This window comes from Pristis pectinata, chromosome 2 (genome assembly GCF_009764475.1).
Source record: "Pristis pectinata isolate sPriPec2 chromosome 2, sPriPec2.1.pri, whole genome shotgun sequence".
Classification (NCBI taxonomy): Eukaryota; Metazoa; Chordata; class Chondrichthyes; order Rhinopristiformes; family Pristidae; genus Pristis; species Pristis pectinata.
This window is the reverse complement of record NC_067406.1, coordinates 31,656,463-31,678,265: the sequence shown is the minus strand read 5'-3', so window position 1 is coordinate 31,678,265 and position 21,803 is coordinate 31,656,463. Positions and strand designations below refer to the sequence as shown.

The window sequence follows — 21,803 nt, the reverse complement described above, 5'->3', positions numbered from 1 at the left end:
TCCCTTGTCTTGTGATCTTGTGAAGGCCTGCTCCAGCATTGAAAAAGATCATGGTCAATCTGACTGTAACCTCAACTCTGCATTCCTGTCCACCTGTGATAACCATTCAATTCCTTGCTTATCATATATCTATCTACCTCTGCCTCAAAAGTATTCAAATAGTGTTTCTACTGCCCTTTGGGAAAGAGAGGATCAGAATCAGAAAGAGATTTATTATCACTGACTTATATGATGTGAAATTTGTTGTTTTGTGGCAGCAGTATAGTGCAAAGATATAAAATTACTATAAATTACGAAAATAAATAAAGTGCAAAAAATACAGGAATAATGAGTTCCAAAGACTCAAGACCTTCTGCGAGAAGAAGTTTTGCCTCATTTTTGATGTAAATAGGCAACACCTTACTTTTAAACACCAGCACCTTATTCTAGATCTTCTTTACTTCCAAACTGTCGAGAGCTCTCATGATCTTCTCTGGAAGATATTTCAAGCATGTCCCTTCTCACTGTACTATGCCTAACCTTTCCACATAAAAAACCTATACATTTCAATTATTAGTCCAGTAAGCCTTCTCTAAATTGCTTCCAACATCTTGACGTCTTTCTTTAAGTAAGGAAACCAATAATGCACATAGAATTCAAGATGTGATCTCACCAACATTTGGTATAACTGAAGCCTAACCTGCCCATTTTTATATTCAATTTCCCTCATAATAAATAATATCATTATTACTTTTCTTAATTATTTGCTTTACCTGCATACTAGCCTTTTGAGAATCATGCACTAGGACACCCAGATCCTTCTGCATCTCAGAGTTCTACAATCTCTCAACATTTAGATAATGAGCTATAAACAGCACAGAGCCCCTTCATCATGCCAGAGACCCTGACTTGTGACCTAGGCACAGGATGGACAATAATCAGCAACATCCCTATTCATTAAATAAAGCAAAAGTAAATGAAACACTAGCTTATATTATCTCTTCTTAATATCATTTAAACTTTGGCATCCAGATATCATTCTGGTAAATCTTTGTTACACTCTCTCCAGGGCCAATATATCACAAGCCCAGAAATACTGATGGTGCTACAAGTACAGTCTAGCCATGTCTTTGCATAGCTATGACATTACTTATATCTCCCTGTATTCCAGTCCTAGAGTTATACAGCACGGAAACAGACCCTTTGGCCCAACCAATCCATGCCAACCAAGATGCCCCATCCAAGTTAGCCCCAATTACCAGCATTTGACCCATAACCTTTTAAACTTTTCAAATCCATGTACCTGTCCAATTGTCTTTTAAAGCTTGTTATTGTACCTGCCTCAACCACTTCCTCTGGCACCTCATTCCACATACATACCATACTTTGTATTAAAAAGTTGCCCCTCAAGTTCTTATTAAATCCTTCCCCTCTCACCTTAAACCTATGCCCTCTAGTACTTTTCCTGCAATATAGACTGAGTGCATTCACCCTATCTATGCCCCTCGTGATTTTATACACCTCTATAAGATCACCTCTCAGTCTCCTATGCCCTAAGGAATAAAGTCCTAGCCTGTCCAACCTCTCCCTACAACTCACTTCGTCCAGATATAATCTTCTTGAATATTTTCTATGTGTAAATAGTTTAATGATCTATGCATTTGGAACACACTTGCTTCCAGCTTTTCATCATTTACAAAGTGCTTTTATTTGCTTTTATACATCAAATTGATCAACCTCACATATCCCAACACTGAAATCCATTTGCCACAGTTTTGCATTTTATTTCTACGCTTCCATTGACAGTAGTTACAATGCCATCCATCTTTGTGTCAACAGCAAAGACTGATATGTGGCTTTCTTTCCTCATCATCTGTAAATACCTACCATTTATAAACATGGTAAATAGTTGTAGCCACAATACTGCTCTGTCATTTAATAAGACTCACTCTGTATCTCATCCTCTTTCCCAACCAATACCTTTGCACTCAAATTTCCTTAAAATTCAAGGTCTCAGCCTTGAATAAAGTCAATGACCAAACATTCACAGCTTTCTGACATTGAGCATTCCAAAAATTTATTGCTGCCTGCATGAAGGATTTTATCATTATCTCAATTGTAAATGGTCAACCCCCTATCCCAAGTCTATGATCCCCAATTCTAGACTTTCTAGTTTGAAGAGGTAATAGAGCTATTACCTCGCAGTGCCGGAGATCTTGGTTCAAACCTGACCTCGGATGCTGTCCTTGTGAAGTTTGCACATTCTCCCTGTGACCACATGGGTGTCCTCTGGTGATGCAGTTTCCTCCCACATCCCACAGATATGTGAGTTGGTAGGTTCATTGGCCACTGTAAATTGCCCCTAGTGTTTAGCTGAGCTACAGAAGCTGGGAGACATTGTTGAGAATGTGAGGAGAATACAAAGTGGGATTACTGTTCGATTAGTGTAAATGGTTGGCACAAACTTGGTGGGCTGAAGGGCCTGTTTCTGTGCTGCATCGTTTCATGACTCTATGAGGCAATGTTCTGTATTTACCTTGCCAATCCCTGTCATAATCTTGCATGTTTCAATCAGGTCACATCTAATTGCTCTAAAATCCATTGCGTACATGTCAAGCTTCTTCAGTCTCTGTTTATGTGGCAAACCCATTATCCCAAGAATTAATCCAAAAAATCTATGCTGTATAATCCCAATTACCCATTAATATCTGGCATAAATTACACTTGTTAAATCAGGATAAGGCTTAGCTCTGATGCCAATTGTGGTCAAGCAGTCCATGAACACTCATGTCCATGAAATAGCCCAGCAAGCTACTTAGTTTAAGGGCAATTAGGGACAGGCAATAAATGTTGGCCTGATCCTGAAAACTGAATTTTTATAAGTGCATTAATTATGATTTTCAGGGAAGACATCACAGATGGAGACACAAGAAACTGCTGATGTTGGAATCTGGAGCAACACACAAAATGCTGGAGGAACTCACCAGCATAAAAAGGTGGAGGGAAGGGGTGGAGCAAGAGCTGGCAGGGGATGGTTGGATCCATGTGAGGGGAGTGTTAGGCAGATGGGGGAGGGTGGAGAGTAGAACTGGTATCAGAAGCTGGGAGGTGATAGGTGGAAGTGACAAAGGGCTGAAAGTGATGCAATCTCATAGGAGAGGAAGGTGGAGCATGGAATAAAGGGTGGGAGGTGGTGAGGGGAACCAGTGGGAGGAGTGTGAGGCTGATGGGCAGATGGGGAGGGTGGGGAGAGGAAAGAAATATGGTGATGGGGTCCAGGTGGATCAGGAGGGAGAAAAGGGACAGAGGGGGAGCAGTTCCTGGAAGTTGGAGAATTCAATGGGGTTTCTACCCCAACTCCCACCCTCAGGCACAACAGGGATAGAGCTCTCCCGGTCCTCACCTACCAAGCCACCAGCCTCCCCTGCCAACATATCATTCTTTGCAAATTCCGCCTTCTACAATGGTTCCCCTTCCCCCCCCCCCCCCACTCCACTTTCCACAGGGATCATTCTCTCTGCGACTCCCTGGTCCACTCATCCCTCTCCACCCATCCCTCCCCAGGCACTCTCCCCCGTAACCGCAAGAGGTGTAACACCTGCCCCTATACCTCCTCCCTCACCACCATCCAGGGCCCCAAACAGCCCTTCCTGGTGAGGCAGTATTTCACATGCAAATCCACCAGCGTTATTTATTGCATGTGGTGCTCTCATTGCAGCCAATTTGAGGCTAAACACAAAATAGAGGAACCGCACCTCATATTCAGACTGCGTAGTCTGCAACCTGGCAGCACGAACATTGACTTCAACTTCTGGTTACCACTGCCCCTCTGTCCCTTTTCTCTCTTCTGATCCACCTGGCTCCCACCACCCTACCACTTTCCCCCTCCCCCAGCCTCCCCATCTGCCCATCACCCACACACTCCTCCCACTGGTTCCCCTCCCCACCCCACCTCTCTCCCTTTATTCCATGCTCCACCTTCCTCTTGTAGTATGAAAGGCCATAGCTGTCAGATGACAGTGACAACACTACTGACCCCCATGGTCAGATGATAGCATTGCCCGTCGGGTTGGAAGCTACACCACTGTCAATCAAGGGTTCGGCTCCGCCCCACCCATTAAAGGCACACCTAAGGATTGGCTTTGTAACACACCTTTGTTCTGAATCATTGGCTTGTTTGAATTACCTGAGCGGGCTCCACCCAGCTCCAGCCCTATAAAAGATGGTACACGTAGGCAGCTCTTTCTCTTTTCCGATTGCTGCTGGGGTCGAGACCACAGGTGAGAAGGTGCGGTGCACTTCTACAGGGGTCTAGGAGTGTCCTAAGTGGATTCCCAGTAGCATAGCGCTGTTGTTTGTCCAGATTTAGGGGATTCAGACAACGTATTTGTTCATTCCCTGATCATTTGTACTAGTTTGTTTTTGTGTGTGTGTGTGTGTGTGTGTGCGCGCGCGCGCACTTCACCCCCGTTGTGACTCCCCTCACATTTTGCGATCACCCGAGTGCAAGGGTACTTTTGTTCCTTCCCATTCTGTTCCCGCATCTGTCTTTGTAAATAAAATTCTCCTTTTTAAAGCAAAAAGACTGTGTGTCCAGATACCTGTATCTTTGAGATCCAAATGAACCTTTCTCGTAACACCTCTCCACACAGATTCCATCATCCTCGGCCCCTTGTCACTTCCAACTATTACCTCCCAGCTCTGACACCATTCCCACTCACCCCCCATCTGCCTAACGCCCCCCCTCACTTGGATCCACCAATCACCTGCCAGCTCTTGCCTCGCCCCTTCCCTCCACCTCTTTATAGCTCCCCTCTGTCTTTCAGTCCAGATGAAGGGTCCCGACCCTAAATATTGACTGGCCATTTCCTTCCATAGATGCTGCCTGACCTGCAGAGTTTTGTGTGAAGACATCACAGACGTTCCCTTATTATCCCTAATATGAATCACCTTCAGCAGAGAAAATGTGAGTTGTATTTTAAAGAGCAGTTCTTGTTTAAAAAAAATTATAGAAACATAAAATGTTGGAAAAACTCAGGACAGGTAGCATCTGCGGAAGGAGAAACAGAGTTAACGCAGCTGAATTCCTACATATGTAGTTTTGTTTTGAATTTTCCTTGTGAGAAGTCAGTTATACGTAAAACCGAGTCTAATATTTCTTCTGACAACGTACCTGAGCTTGAAACGCTTGCCAGCTCCCACGATTTCCGCCAGTTTCCTCCACCCGCAACTGTCGGTCTTGTCCAGCAGGTCGCTTATCTTTTTCAGCGTGTGCTCCTTCAGGCTGTTAATGTTTGACGCCGTGAGTTGCACGGACTCTGCCATTGCAGCGAGTCAGTGCAGAGGAGTACGCCTCTCGCTCCGGCAGTCGTCGCCGCTTCTCCCTGCCACCCAACGCTCGGTCAGGAGGGAGGCAGCACCTGCCAAATAAAACATCCCCAGTCACCCTTCAAAGGTTGGCCGCGACCGGACACCTTTCAAAGCAAACAAAAACGTGTAACACTTACTGGAAACGGTGACTTCAAACTGCTGATGCCGAAACAAATTCAAAAGGGTGGACAAAGTTATTCTAAAGCAAGCCCTGTATACCCTATCCCACTCTTGATCTTGCTGCTGTCTTTAAATCCCTCATCTCCTAGCATTAAAGTCCCAACCCATCCCATCTCTGGCTGCCACTCTACTCATCGTCTCACCACAGTGAAACATAGAAAGAGACGTGAAACTCTCGTGAAAGCACCTACTACCGGTGAACCACACACTTCCTGGTCCTTAGCTTATACAGTACTGAATCACTTACTAGTAGCACAGCCCCACAAACAAAGGCAGCTGGGAATTGTAGTTCTCATTTACATAAATACAATCTGGTCTGGAAATTCTTCTGTTCCATTCTTCGGCATCAAAACAGCTTTGGAAGTCTTCCTAATGGTTTCAGAAAACTCTCAAACACACACGTTAACAGACTCCCTCACCTAACACTGCTCTGTTTCACGAACAAGAGGCATTAGTGGATTTCCCACTTTAGTAACCCTTTCTTCACAGCTGTGACATCAGGAAATTGTCTATAAAGGGTCATACCACAATGCAACCAGTTCTCTTTCAGCTGCTGTTAACAAAGAATGAGTTGTGTGCTATACAGATAGGAGATTCTGTGGAAGTGAGCATGAATCCCGGATGGTATGTTGCCAGGGTCCGGGATGTCACTGATCGGGTCCACAGGATTCTTGAGCGGGACGGAGAACAACCAGAAGTCGTGGTTCATGTTGATATCAATGACATAGGTAGAAAGAGGGATGAGGTCCTGAAAAGTGAGTTTAGGGAGCTAGGCAGAAGGCTGAAGAACAGGACCTCAAGGGTAGCAATCTCAGGATTTCTGCCAGTGCCATGTGATAGTGAAGGTAAGAATAGGAGGAGATGGCAAATAAATGCGTGGCTGAGAAGTTGGTGCAGGACGGAAGGTTTTAGCTTTTTGGATCATTGGGATCTCTTCAGGGGAAGCTGGGACCTATACAGAGAGGACAGGTTACACCTGAACCTGAGGGGGGCCAATATCCTTGCAGCCAGGTTTGCTAGGGTGGTTCGGGAGGGTTTAAACTAGTTTGCGAGGGGGATGGGAACCAGAGGGGTAGGTCAGAGGAAGAAGTGGATGGGGAAAAGTTAGATCTAACAGGCAGAGAGGCTTTGAGGAAGGAGAAGCAGAGTACAGGGTATAAAAGTAGAAAGGTGGATGGGCTAAAGTGCACTTACTTAAATGCAAGAAGTATCAGGAATAAGGGTGATGAACTGAGAACTTGGATAAGTACGTGGGACTACGATATTGTGACTCTTGCAGATACTTGGCTGTCACCAGGGCAGGAATGGATATTGAATATTCCTGGTTTTCAGTGTTTTAAAAGGGATAGGGAGGTGGGGAGAAGAGGAAGAGGGGTGGCAATACTGGTCAGGGATACCTGACCCAAAATCCCAAGGCTTTTTTCTTGTACGCGAAGAACAGAAGGATGACGAGAGTAAAGGTAGGTACGATTAGAGACAAAGGTGGGAAGATGTGCCTGGAAGCTAAAGAAGTGGGTGAGGTTCTCAATGAATACTTCTCTTCAGTATTCACCAAGGAAAGTGGTCTTGATGACACTGAGGACAGTATTGGTAAGGTTAATGTTTTAGAGCATGTTGATATCAAGAGAGGATATGTTGGAGCTGTTAGAAAATATTAGGACAGATAAGTCCCTGGGTCCTGACGGAATATTCCCCAGGCTGCTTCGCGAGGCGAGGGAGGAGATTGCTGAACCATTGGTTAGGATCTTTGAGTCCTCGTTGTCCACGGGGATGGTACCGGAGGATTGGAGGGTGGCAAATGTTGTCCCCTTATTCAAAAAAGGTAGTAGGGATAGTCCAGGGAATTACAGACCAGTGAGCCTTACATCTGTGGTGGGCAAGCTGTTAGAAAGGATTCTAAGAGATAGGATCTATGAGCATGTAGAGAATCATGGACTGATTAGGGACAGCCAGCATGACTTTGTGAAGGGAAGATCTTGCCTCACAAGCCTGATAGGGTTCTTTGAGGAGGTGACCAGGAAGATTGATGAGGGTAGTGCAGTAGATGTGGTCTACATGGATTTAAGTAAGGCGTTTGACGAGGTTCCTCATGGTAGACTTCTTCAGAAGGTCAGAGAGCAAGGGATCCAGGGATGCTTGGCCATGTGGATTCAGAATTGGCTTGCCTGTAGAAAGCAGAGGGTTGTGGTGGAGGGAGTGCATTCAGATTGGAGAGCTGTGACTAGTGGTGTCCCACAAGGATTGGTTCTGGGACCTCTACTTTTTGTGACATTTATTAATGACTTAGCTGAGGGGATGGAAGGGTGGGTTAGCAGGTTTGCAGATGACACAAAGATCGGTGGTGTTGTGGATAGTGTGGAGGGCTGTCAAAGCTTACAGAGGGACATTGCTAGGATGCAGAGCTGGGCTGACAAGTGGCAGATGGAGTTCAATCCGGAGAAGTGTGAGGTGGTACACTTTGGAAGGACAAACTCCAAGGCGGAGTACAAGGTAAATGGAAGGATTCTGGGCAGTGTGGAAGAGCAGAGGGATCTGGGGGTTCATATCCACAGATCACTGAAAGTTGCCTCACAGGTGAATAGGGTAGTTAAGAAAGTCTAAGGGATGTTAGCTTTCATAAGTCGTGGGATCGAGTTTAAGAGCCGTGAGGTAATGATGCAGCTCTACAGAACTCTGGTTAGACCACACTTAGAGTACTGTGTCCAATTCTGGTCACCTCATTATAGGAAGGATGTGGAGGTGTTGGAAAAGGTGCAGAGGAGATTTACCAGGATGCTGCCTGGATTGGAGAGTATGGATTATGAGGAGAGACTAAGGGAGCTAGGGCTTTACTCATTGGAGAGAAGGAGGATGAGGGGAGACATGATAGAGGTATATACAAATATTAAGAGGAATAGATAGAGTGGACAGCCAGCGCCTCTTTCCCAGGGCACCAATGCTCAATACAAGAGGGCATGGCTTTAAGGTAATGGGAGGGAAGTTCAAGGGAGATGTCAGAGGGAGGTTTTTCACCCAGAGAGTGGTTGGTGCATTTAATGCGCTGCCTGGGGTGGAAGTGGAGGCTGATACGTTGGTCAAGTTCTAGAGATTGTTCGATAAGCATATGGAGGAATTTAAGACAGAGGGATATGTGGGAGGAAGGGGTTAGATAGTCTATGGTGTGATTTGAAGGTCGGCACAACATGGTGGGTCGAAGGGCCTATATTGTGCTCTATTGTTCTATGGTTCTATTGATCCATGTATGAGTTGTATTGGGAGGCAACTCGAGGATTGTCTGTATATTGTAGCTCAACCACTGGGGTTCAGCTAACCATGTTTCTGGATTGCAGCTGTGATATGTTCAATGGTTTCTCATTAGCTCTGTAGATTAGCTACCCCCCTGTTGGGTAGTTTGTTGGAAGTAAGGTGCAATGAGAAAGATTGTGAAGTGTTCGATGGAACTGCAGAGATTGGTAAACACTTCCCAGTCCATCATAGGCTCGTCATATCCTTCTAGCCAGTCTATCTTCACAGTACGTTGCTTCAGGAAGGCTAATGGTATCGTCAAGGATGCCTGCCACCCTGGCCATTCCCTTTTCTCTCTTCTACCTTCTTGGAAAAGATGCAGAGCTTGAAAGCCCGGACAACCAGAATTCTTCCCCACTGCTGTCAGACTCCTGAACCAATCACCTCTTCTCAAGAGGCCACTTCCTTAGACTCTTAATTCTACTTCTCTCAGTTATTCCATTATTGTCATTTTAGCATTTCTTTTTTAACTACTGTCTTTGCACCATTATATTGTTTGTACTTGTTGTTGTATTTAGGGATCATTGTTGTATAGGGACATGTTCGGCACAACCTTGTGGGCCAAGGGGCCTGTATTGTGCTGTAGGTTTTCTGTTTCTATTGTTGTATTTAGTATTACTATGTATACTGTTTACTCTGTGAGCTTCATGTGAGCGAGGAACGTCATTGCACCCTGGTATCTATGACAGTAAACTAATCTGAATCTGGGCAATGAGATAGCCTTGTTTGTCAGCAGTCTTCATTGAGATTGGCTTTGTCATAGATCCATTGGTTAGGATTATGAAGTATATGTAAGTTGGAGAGTAATATCTCTGGGCAGCTGAATCCGAGGAGAGCGTTCCAAGTGCTTCCCAGTTGATGAAGTCAAAGGATTTAGTGAGGTCCAAGCCATTGTTGATTTACTTACTGAAGCACATGAGAGAGTGGGCCTTACACTTAACATCTGCACTACAAGAGTCCTCTGTTGACCTACCCCCAGTGTAAAACACTGGCTGCTGGTAATTAAAGATCATGACAAGACCCTAGAAAATTTCTCATATCTCAGGAAAGACCTCTCAGTGAAGGCAGATATTGATGATGAAATTCACGATCATCTTCAATTCAGCAGCAGGCTTTTGGTCAACTCATAAAAAGGGTGTTTGAATATCAAGCCCTCAGATGTGGCACAAAACTCATGGTCTACTGGGCAGGAGTGATTCCTGCCCTCCGGTATGCTTTTAAGGTCCAGTAGGCACCTTAAGGCACTGAAAAGATACCACCAATGCCGTCTCCACAAAATCCTTCAAATTTACTAAGGATAAGTGAACCAACATCAGCATTTTCTTTGCCAGGTCAACATCCTCCGGGTCAGCTATGTCATCTGCATATCCAGAACTAGACTCCCAAACAGACACTCTATCCTGAGCTTTGCTACAAGACAAAGGAAAAAATCCAAGATGTGCTCAAAGCCCCCTTGAAAAAATGCAACATCCCACTGACTCCTGGGAATTCTTGGCCCATGACCATTCAAGGTGGAGAAGGAACATTCCGGATGGTACTCAGAATCTTAAGTCCATGCATTAGAAGCACATAGAAATCATGGAAGGAGCGCACCATTTCACAAAAAAAAAGCACCTGCTGAACACATCAGATATCTCATGCCCCATCTGTGAAGAGTCTGTGCTTCCCACGTTGGCCTATTGGCCAACTCAGGACCACAACACTGGAGCCATCCTCAATCCCAAGGGACTGCCCAAGAGAGAGAAGTAGGGAAGGGAAGCAGAGTCTTCCCAGGGAGCAAAGGAATCTGCACAGACTTCATAAACTGTGTGAGCAGGAGACAGCTTTTGGCAAGAAGTTGCCAGGGAGGGGTCTGTAAGAGCATGTGCCCTGTATGAGTGCTTGCAATTTTGGGCAATGCAGCCAAATTTGCTGATGAAAGTCTGCAGTGCAACATGCACCTTTGGAGCAACATATCATGTGGAATAAATAGAGGCAGCCTGCAAGTATCCTGAAGCATTGTTTCTGAAAGTCAGCAAGGTCTACAAACACTAGGGAGATAAATGCATTGCCAGTTAATAAACTGCTAGGTGATTTGCACTACTACTGGGCAGGTAGTAACATGGTTTGCCATCAAAAATTCAATTCACCAGGAAGGATATGATTGTGCTGGAGAGACTGCAGAGGAAATTCACCAGGATGTCGCCTGGATTGGACCTTAGTTTTGTGGAGAGATTGGATAGGCTGGATTTGTTTTCCCTGGGGCAAAGGAGGCTGAGGAGTGACCTGATAGAGGTATATAATATCATGAGAAGTGTAGAGAGGGTAGATAGTCAAAATCTTTTTCCCATAATGGGGGTATCAAAAACAATAGGGCATCAGTTTAAGGTGAGAGGAAGAAACTTTAAAGGGGACCTAAGGGGTAAGTTTTTCACACAGAGTAGTTGATATCTGGAATATTCTGCCAGAAGAGGTTCTGGAATCAGATATAATTATGTTTATGAGGCATTTAGACAGACACTTAAATAGTCAAGGCATAGAAAGATACAATCCTATTGCAGGCAAAAAAGATGAATGTAGATGGGCAATAAGGTCATCATGGATGTGGTGGGCTGAAGGACCTGTTCCTGTGCTGTATGACTCTATAACATTATGGCTCTTATTGAGAGGAAAAAAATTGCTGGATTTGCATTTGCTCATATTACAGTAATTCTAGGAACAATGTGATTCATGGAACTGACATGTTATTCATGGCCCAGAAAGGGAACAATAAAACAATGAAACATTGCTCCATCAGGCAGTAGGTTGTTCTAAGATGTTTTAATTTTTTTCTTCTTACTTCTTTTAGTCTCTACTTTTCTCTTTCCTAATCTGCCCTCATTCTCCTGTTGCATCAAATTTGACTGTAGTTCATTCTATTACCCTGCTGTTCATTGCTCTTCTACCTTAAGACAAAACTTCCATCAACTCATCAGAAGCTCCCAGACTGGCATTGCCAATGATTATCAACTCACTATCCACAATTTTTATTGTACAAATAACACAATCTGAAGGCTGAGGTAAAAAAAATCTTATTTATAACAGTCCTTGTAAAATGTGTTTCTGCAATCATTTCATTGCCATTTAGAATATTCTCAAGGAGCATATTCAGGGATTGGGTGGCAACTCACCCAATGTTGGATGTACATCTAAGAGCCTCACACAATGACATAAGTTGTTTAATAGCAATATATTGCTGATTAATGGCTTTGATCTAACAAAATAATTAGTCATAATTGATGTGGTGACCTACTCCTTCCATTTCTTACACTCTTATGTTGTTAAGTTCTTACAAAGTTTGTCAATATTCTCCCCACCATTCATGACGTTTATAAATTCTATGTCATCTGCAAATTTTGAAATTGTTTTCTGTAACCACTGGCCTGAGCTATTAATGTACTGTGTATCAACATACAATCACCTGAGTATTAAGCCTTGAGGGGATATTCGTGAGTATCTCCCTCCACTCTAAAACGCATTCATTCACCTGGGGATATGTTCAAACATTTAAAGATGATCACCTTCTTTATGGGAACATGTTCACCATGAACTTCTTGAAACTCCATAAACATTTTGCTGTGAGGCTGATTTTGGGCAGCAACGTGATCCAGTGACCTGGGTTCAGTCCTCACTTCCAGTGCTGTCTTTGCACTTTTATGTGGACTTTGCACATTTCCATGTGACCACATGGGTTTCCTTCAGCTCCTCTGGTTTCATCGCACAGGCCACGTGGTTTGGTAGGTTAATTGGCCACTGTAAATTACCCCTAGTGGTAGGATTAATAGGAATGTCAGAAGAATAGATTGCAGAGAACATTAGAGTGGGAATGGAGCCAATGAATCACACCGCCGCCTCCTATGTCAAATGGGAAAATTTGCACTCAAGTAGCTGTTGCCAGGCCATTACTGCTAAATCACTGCTGAGTCTTGTAAACTCTGCCTTACTCCAATTTAGAACTTCTGTTTTTATTTTGTCTCAACAATACTAAATCAACTTGTATAAATTTTGCAGCAGTGATCATAATTCTTCTTCAACCTGGCCAGTTTCATTTCCTGAAATTTTGTTGTTGGTAATGTTACATACTTGCAAATAAAGTTCTCCTACATGCAAGTAGCAAATTCTGTTTCCTATAAACTTTTATACAGACTGTAAACTATAAACTTTATACCGACTGTATCTCAGTTAATATTAGGGAAACTGAAATCCTCCATTATTGCTGTCTGAGTTCTTTTGTACTTGTCAGAAGTTTGCTTCCAATTTGCTCTTTTTCTCCCTCAGACTTTTTGGAGGTTAATGAACAAGCTGCTGGAGGAACTCAGTGGGTCAAGCATCCATGGGTGGAAAGGAAATGTTGATGTTTCGGGTCGAAATCCTGCATCAGGTCTATATGGAGGTCCTCTTTTTTTCATCCCTTAGGGCAATCCACAGCCTTGTCCTTTCTGACAACTTGGAGGTAAAATCCATACAATTATTTTACAACAAAAAACATCTACAGTGGGGATGGGGAGAGGAAGCATTGGCGAAGAGGATATTATTTAGATACTACAGAGAACTGAATCATGCCAATGTCACAAATCCAAACATGGAAAAGTTTCAAAAATTATACAGTCAGTTGTATAAATGAAACAATATGTCAAATGAAGGTACAGCAAAAAATGTTAGAGAGGTTCTTTTGGGATTATGCAAGGTGGGACTGAGTTAAAATAAAGTTTTGTTATTAGAGCAGGAGATTCAGTTGACCACATCTGTATTCATTATCATTCTTTATAAATTAAATGTGACACCCTTTCTGCTCTTTATTATACAGATCGGGATTGTTTGCTCTTTTGCTGTAGGGTAATCTTTTACCCTCTAGAAAGTGAAGTTGATTGGTGACAGGTTGAGAAGAATGCTCACAGGCAAGGTATCCCCACAATATAACTGGAACTGGCAGTTTTGTAACGTGTGTGTGTGTGTGTGTGTGTGTGTGTGTGAGTACGTGCGTGTGTGTGTGACCAGAATATAGTGCGTTGTCGAAAATATGAAATCACCTGTCATTTACGCTGAGACGAAAAAGAACTGACATTCAAAATCACATGCTACAAGCTTGATGTCCTCAGAACAAGCAGCTGGTTCCGAACTGATATTAATGAGTGTTCTTTCTCCCGCCCGCCTCTTCTCACCCGAGCTTTGTGTGTATCACTTTAGATCCGTGTGAGAGCTCCCAGAGCGCGTGTGCTGAGTGTCAATTACAAGTTACTAAGAGGAAGGCATAAAAATAGAGTTATGCCCTTCAGCACATCGTGTACGATTAAGTATAATCGGTAATCTTCCTTTTCATCGCTTGGAAAGTACAAGAAGGTATGTAGAGAGCTTTTGGTCAATCTTTCATTCGGGGGAGTTTAGCTACCACTTTGCAATAGATTTAATGATATGCATCATCTAACGCCTGTTTCTAGTTCTCTGCTTTAACCCGCGATTATAGAAAATACTTTTATTGCAAAATCATACAAAACACGCTTAAATTTCCTGGGGCTTTACGTTAAGATAGTCCACTGAGAAACGTGCGTGTATTCTCGTTAGTTTAATTTTATTTTGCAGAGTTAGGAAACAACGCGTGCAGAAAGTAAAGCATCGTCTATTAAATGACAACGTTTAAAATATCTTGAAGACGAGGATCAGCAGAACTATCTCCGTAACATTTTGTGGCGGAAAGGTTAAAATGCAAGCAAACTGGCACAAACTTGGGTAAAGGTATGCTGGAGTTGACCTGCGTTGATAATTAGTAGCGGGTTTGGAAACACCAACTATCTTGGCAAATTAGCCTCTAAACACGAATGGAACTTCGAATGTAAGAGCCCGTTGGCCAATCTGCCTTTTCCTGACGTTGTAAATTGAAACAAGATCCAGCAAACAGATTGTTATCGTTTTAAATTTATTTCACTTACCCTTTTACCCCAGAAACTTTGCGCCGGGAGTTATGTCTGAAATGCAACACTGTTAACAGCGCTAACAGCATTCCCAGAACAGGTACATTATAGTTAGATATATTGTGGAAACACTCTGCAGGTCGGGCAGCATCTGTGGAAAAAGAAACACTCAGGTCCCATATCCTCAAGTATTTTATCTGAAACGTTGACTGTTTCTCCTTCCACAGATGTTGTTTGACCTGCTGAATGTTTCCAGCACTTTCTATTTTTATTTCAGATGTCCCGCATCTACAGTTTTTTAAAAATTTCCATGTACTATACTGAGATACTGTACTCAAGCTCCATCTACCCTATTCTAACCATACTCCTCAGACAGATCCTGGAGATAGTGAGAGGTTGGGGGAAAGGGTATGGGGGAGAGGGTTACTGATCAGAAGGGCAAGTGATCAGGGGGTCCGTGTGGAAAACAAGATGATGAGGGGGGAGAGGAATGTGATAAAAAGGCAAGGGGAAATTATGGGGAGGAGGAGGAGGCAGGAGGCAATCACAAGGGTCAGCTCATTGACTAGAAGTGATTGAAACGTGGAAGTGATAAGAGAGGGAATGCAGTAGTGCTCAGGAGAGAGGACGCAGGAAGGTAAGAATAGGAGAAATCAATTCAGGATATGGCAGCAGAGAACTTGTCAGTGGACAGGTAACAAGAGACCTGGCTTTGTGTTCTAAGAGACGGCAGCTGGAAATTTTCAATTCAGTTAATTAAGTACATCTGAAGTAAAAAGATGGCATCCATATTAGAGTCATAGAATCAGAGCGGGCCCTTCAGCCCAAGTGGTCCATGCTGACCAAGATGCCCATCTAAGCTAGTCCCATTTGCTTGTGTTTGGCCCATATCCCCTTAAATCTTCCCTATCCATGTACATGATTGTGTGTCTTTTAAATGCTGTAATGTACCTGCCTCAACCACTTCCCCGGGCAGCTCATTTCACATACAGGCCACCCTCTGGGTGAAAAGGTTGCCCCTCAAGTTCCTATTAAATCTCTTCCTTCTTACCTTAAACCTATCCTCCCTAGTTCTTGATTCCCCAACCTTGGGAAAAAGACTGAGTGCATTTACCCCATCTATGCCCCTCATGATGTTATACACCTTTATAAGATCACCCATCATTCTCCTATGCTCCAATGAATAAAGTGCCAACCTGCTCAACCTCTCCCTCAATAACTGAGTCCCTTGAGTTCTGGCAACATCCTCATAAATCTTTTCTGCGCCCTTTCCAGCTTAATTGCATCTTTACTATAGCAGGGTGAACAAAACTGAACACAATATTCCAAATGCAGCATCACCAACATCTTGTACAACTGCAACAAAACATCCCAACTTCTTTACTCAGTGCCCTTACTGATGAAGGCCAGCATGCCAAAAGCCTTCTTCAGCATGAAATATTGGGATAGTAGAGTAATGCAGCAGTGTCCTAAACCCGAAACGTCGACAATCTCTTTCCTCCCACAGATGCTGCTCGACCCGCTGAGATCCTCCAGCGGAGTGTTTGTTGCTCCAGATTCCAGGATTTGCAGTCTCTTGTGTCTCGAAGGCAAGTGTGCCATATGCCTTCTTTACCACCCTATCTACTTGTGTCACCACTTTCAGGAACCTTTGGACTTGCACCCCAAGATCCATCTTTACTTAAGTGCTCCAATACTTTCCTTTAAAATCTGACGTCCCAAAGTGCAACACCTCACATTTGTTTGGAATAAACTCCACCTGCCACTTCTCTGCTCATATTTCCAACTGGTCTATATCCTGCTGAATCCTTTGACTCACTATCCACAACTCTGGTAATTTTCGTGTCACCTGCAAAATTACTAATCAGCCCCCTACATTTTATATATATCACAGACAACAGAGGTCCCAGCACAGATCCTTGTAGAACACCAGTGGCCACTGACCTTCAATCAGAATAACACCCCTTCACCATTACCCTCTGTTTTATATGGCCAAAGCAATTTGAATCCAATCTACCAAGTTTCCATGGATACTAGAGAAACAAAAGACTGCAGATGCTGGAATGTAGATGAAAAACATGATGATGCTGGAGGTACTCAGCAGGCCAGGCAGCACCTGTGGAGAAAAGCAGGCAGTCCTGAAGAAGCATCCTGACCCAAGGTGCCGACTGCCTGCTTTTCTCCATGGATGCTGCCTGGCCTGCTGAGTTCCTCCAGCATCATCGTGTTTTTCATCAAGTTTCCATGGATCCCATGTGCCTTAATCTTCTAGTCCTCTGGGTGCTCTGGTTTCTTCCCACATCCCAAAGACGTGGGTTGGTAGGTTAATTGGCCACTGTAAGTTGCCCCTAGTGTGTAGGTGAGAGGTAGAATCTGGGGGAGTTTATGAGAATGTGGAGGAAATAAAAAGTAGGATTAATATAAGTGCCTGTTTGATGCTCAGCATGGACAGTAGGCAGAAGGGCCTGTTTCCATGCTTTATCTCTCTGTAACTCTATATAACCTGGATTCTCATAAGAACCCATTGGGTGCACTTTAAGGGAAAGAACTTCAGCCTTTCTTATCCCTGCTGGTCTAAATGTGACTCCAACCCAACAACAAGTGGCCTTGAAAGTCATTCAGTTGGATCAGATTGCAAAGTCAAGACAGAATAAGCATAAAACCAGATCTGGACCATCCTGCATCAATGTAGGCACAAGGCCATATACAGCCCAGTAAAGCAAGTCATGATCCTTTATTAAGCATGAACCTTTCTTGTCAGAAGGTGGTGTGGAGCAGTTGGGCAGGTTGGTAGAGGACATTTGTCTTGCGCATGTTGAGCGTCCAGACCATTATATCGTATGCTTCTGCAAATGAGTCTACAAGACTTGAAGCTTGGCCTCTGAGCATGTGCAGACACAAACATTATCTGCATACTGTAGCTCAACTGTGAAGTTTGGGTGCCCTTGATTCTGGAGTGTAATTGGACAGTTTCCCAGAGGGGCAGCACAGTGGCACAGCTAGTAGAGCTGCTGTCTCACAGCTCCGGCAACCCAGGTTCATTTCTGATCTCCGGTGCTGTCTCTGTGAAGTTTACACGTTCTCCTTGCAAAAGCATAGTTTTCATCCAGTTGTGCTGGTTTCCTCCAAAAGACGTGTTGGTTGGTAGGTTATTTGGCTACTAGAAATTGTCCCTCGTATGGAAAAGAGATAAAACCTGGGGAGAATTGATGAGAATGTGGGGAGAATGAAATAGAATTAGTGTAGTGTAGGATTTTTCCATGCAGTATGACCCTAAGCGCTTCTCTCAGAATATGAATAAATTTGGGAGAGCTGTGATCTGAACAACAGAGAAGTCAAGCAATTGCCTGGTACTGTACCAGGCAATTGCTTGACTTCTCTGTTGTTCAGATCACAGAATTATACCTTTCAACCAACATCCCAGACTGGATCTGGATTCCATGCACACAAGTCACTGGAGGTTAACATAGACGTACAGCAAGTAATTAGGAAGGCAAAAAATGTATTGCCCTTTCTTGGAAGAGGATTTGAATACAATCATAGCGGTATCTTGCTTTAGTTATATAGGGGATAATGAAATCACATCTAGAGTATTGTGTACAGCATATTCTCCCTAACTAAGAAAGATATGCTTGTAAAAGTTCACCAGATTGATTTCTGGGATGGTAGAATCATCATATTAGGAGAGATTAGACAGAATGGACCTATATTCTCTTGAAGAATGAGGTGTGATCTGTTAAAAAATATAACATTCTTACAGAACTTGACAAGGTGGACGGAAGATTAATGTTTCTCCTGGCTCAGGTATCTGGAACCATGAGTCACAGTCCCAAAGAAAAGGGCCTGCTGTTCATGACAGAGATGAGAAGAGATTTCTTCATCCAAAGGGTAGTGAATTCTCTACCCAAGAGGTATACAGAGACTTAGTCACTGAATATGTTCAAGGCATAGAAGGATAGTTTATTAATTTTAAGAAAATCAGGAGCTATAAAATTAGTGCAGGAAAGTGGCATTGAGATAAAATATCAGCCACAATGTTATTGAATGGCAGAGCAGGTACAAAGAGCAGGCCTAACTTCTATTTCTTATATTCTTAAGTTTCTCTATCACAATCCCGAGGATGGTAGCACATGAGCATACAGTTGAGAGAGAAAGGTCCAGGGAGCCCTCAGCATTGATTGCAGACCTCTTGAAGCCTCATGGGATGAGCTTCAGTACAGGCAAGAACACCTCCTCCTGGTTATTGGCTTCTGCCCTCCCTTGCTGATGAATCAGTATTCCTCCATACTGAACACCATGCGAGAGAAGTATTGAGAGAATACGGAAGTTACAAACTCAAAGAGAAGGGCCAGCCATTCAGAACAGAGAAGAGAAGAGATTTCTTTTTCCAGAGGCATAAGAGTGCATTTTGGGTGGACACTTTCAATGTCCATCACAATTAATGCCCAAGTAACACTACCAATGACTCAGCTGGCTGGGCCTTGAAGGACACTGGTGCCAGACCTGGCTAGCAGCAGTTGATAAGGGGATCACCAGAAGGCATAAGCCAACTTGACATCATCCTTACCAATCTTATTGCTGTAAATGTTTCAGTTTGTAAAACTTAGTAAAATTAACCATTGAACATTCCTTATGGAACCAAAGCTCCATTTTCAGATAAGAACATGAAAACTGTTAGCAGAAGGAGGCCAAACTGTTTCACCAAGCCTGCTTTACCATTTAATTAGATCATAACTGATTTTATTTTTCTAGGCTATCTACATTATTCTTGCTTTCCCTATGGTCTAAAAACTTATCTCAGTCTTGTACGTACTTAATGAGTTAGTGTTCACAGCCATCCACTGTATGTGTGGAGCTAACTTGGTGCTAAATGAGAGATTCCGAACAAATCCGCTAGCTCAAAATCATGCTATCTGCATATGGGTGCCAGCCTGGTGAAGTGACATGCCTGTCAAACAGTGGAAGCAGCATGCTACATATAAAGCTAGCTAATCCCACAACCCACAGATCAGTTCAAAGCTCTGCTGTCTTGGTATAGCCAGTCATGAATGGTGGTGGATAATTAAACAGGTAACTATAAGAAGAACATTCCTATCTTCAATGATGGCAGAGCTCAGTACAAGTGCCAAAGAGGACTGAAGCAATTTTAACCATCTTCAACCAGAGATGCAAAGTGCATGACCTCTCCAGTGTTCCACCTGAGATCTCCACCATCTCAAAAACTGATCTTCAGTCAACTTAGTTTACTCCACATGCTATCAAGAAATGGGTGTGAGCTCGGAGTACAGCAAGCAAAGTCTATGGGGTCTGGCAACATCCTGGCTATAGTCCTAAATCCTAGCTATGCTTGCAAAATCTTCCAGTCAAATCGCCCCTTAAAACTTTTATATTCCAGGAAAGATAAACCTATTCACTGTAACCTCTCCTCATAATGTGACTTCTGATGCCCTGTTAACATACTGTGCTGCGCTCTTTCCAAGGCTAATATATCATCTCCACGGTATGGTGCCAAGAACTTCATTCATACTTCAAGTGTTATCAAAGCACAGTTTCATATTCTCACCACTTAGTTATAAATTTAGTGATCTGTGTGTCTGATCCCTAGAGCTCTTTTGCCTTCCCTTGTTTTTTGATTTTCATCTTCGATCTCCCTATTTGGCATAAAATGAGTTAAGCTTACACTTCTCTTTGTTGAAATCATCTGTAATACCCCCATGAAATATTGATTGGTACTTTTAATTTTATGTTCCTGACCACGTTACTTTCTATGTCAACAAACATTATGCTTTAAACAAACTTGACTGTGGCTTTCAATTGCATTATCTAAGTCATTAACACATAGAGTGAATAGTTGAGGCCCAGCACAGATCCTTTTGGGGTTGACTGGTCACTTCTTTCCAATTTGAGTACAAAACCCTGGAGTGTCCACTTGACTCCATTAGTTTTGTTTGCAAAGTTGTCCATCTATCAGAATGACTGATGCAGAAGATCACATAATTGTCAACACTAATTTCTTTTTGCACAACCTGAGTTTCCATGATCTTTAAATCTAGTTTAAAAATATTGTGCTGGAAGCTGGCTCTACACACAATTCTATCTGTACTCCCCAGTTAATTAATCACTAATGAATTGCTAGAATTTGGTATTGGTATTGGTTTATTATTGTCACTTCTACCAAAGTACAGTGAAAAACTTGTCTTGCAAACCGATCATACAGGTCGATTCATTACACAGTGCAGTTACATTGAGTTAGTACAGAGTGCATTGAGATAGTACAGGTAAAAACAATAACAGTACAGAGTAAAGTAGCACAGCTACAGGGAAAGTGCAGTGCAAAAAGGTGCATGGTCACAACAAAGTAGATCGTGAGGCCATAGTCCATCTCATTGTATAAGGGAACCGTTCAATAATCTTGTCACAGTGGGGTAGAAGCTGTCCTTAAGTCTGGTGGTACGTGCCCTCAGGCTCCTGTATCTTCTGCCTGATGGGAAAGGAGAGAAGAGAGAATGTCCCGGGTGGGTGGGGTCTTTGATTATGCCAAGACAACGAGGGGTAAAGACAAGAGTCCAAGGAGGGGAGGCTGGTGTCCGTGATGCACTGGGCTGTGTCCACAACTCTCTGCAGGTTCTTGCAGTCCTGGGCAGAGCAGTTGCCGTACCAAGCTGTGATACATCCAGATAGGATGCTTTCTATGGTGCATTGGTGGAAGTTGGTGAGAGTCAAAGGGGACAAACCAAATTTCTTTAGACTCCTGAGGAAGTAGAGGCACTGGTGAGCTTTCTTGGCCGTGGAATCTGCATGATTTGACCAGGACGCTGTTGGTGATGTTCACTCCCAGGAACTTGAAGTTCTCAACCTTCTCTAGCTCAGCACCATTGATGTAGACAGGTGCATGTACACCACCCCCTTTCCTGAAGTCAATGACCAGCTCTTTTGTTTCGTTGACATTGAGGGAAAGGTTGTTGTCATGACACCATTCCTGTACTCCAACTCATCGCTGTTTGAGATACAGCCTACAATGGTGGTATCATCTGCAAACTTGTAGATGGAGTTAGAGCAGAA

At 43.3% G+C, this 21,803-nt stretch overlaps 1 protein-coding gene and 1 long non-coding RNA gene across 3 annotated transcripts in view; one reads left to right on the top strand and one right to left on the bottom strand.

The window, feature by feature from the left end:
* Window positions 1-5,664, bottom strand: part of LOC127567501 (mucosa-associated lymphoid tissue lymphoma translocation protein 1-like) — a 63,843-nt gene extending 58,179 nt beyond the window's left edge. For both annotated transcript variants that reach the window (XM_052010467.1, XM_052010468.1), the window contains exons 1-2: window positions 5,487-5,664; window positions 5,153-5,399 (exon numbers count right to left, since the gene is read on the bottom strand). In XM_052010467.1, the coding sequence (XP_051866427.1) occupies window positions 5,153-5,304 (152 nt within the window). In that variant the 5' untranslated portion in view covers window positions 5,305-5,399; window positions 5,487-5,664. The remainder of the gene's footprint in view (window positions 1-5,152; window positions 5,400-5,486) is intronic.
* Window positions 4,853-21,803, top strand: part of LOC127567502 (uncharacterized) — a 30,846-nt gene continuing 13,895 nt past the window's right edge. Inside the window, exons 1-4 of the long non-coding RNA XR_007955887.1 lie at window positions 4,853-4,945; window positions 13,111-13,285; window positions 13,640-13,735; window positions 14,020-14,172. This is a non-coding gene — a long non-coding RNA (uncharacterized LOC127567502). The remainder of the gene's footprint in view (window positions 4,946-13,110; window positions 13,286-13,639; window positions 13,736-14,019; window positions 14,173-21,803) is intronic.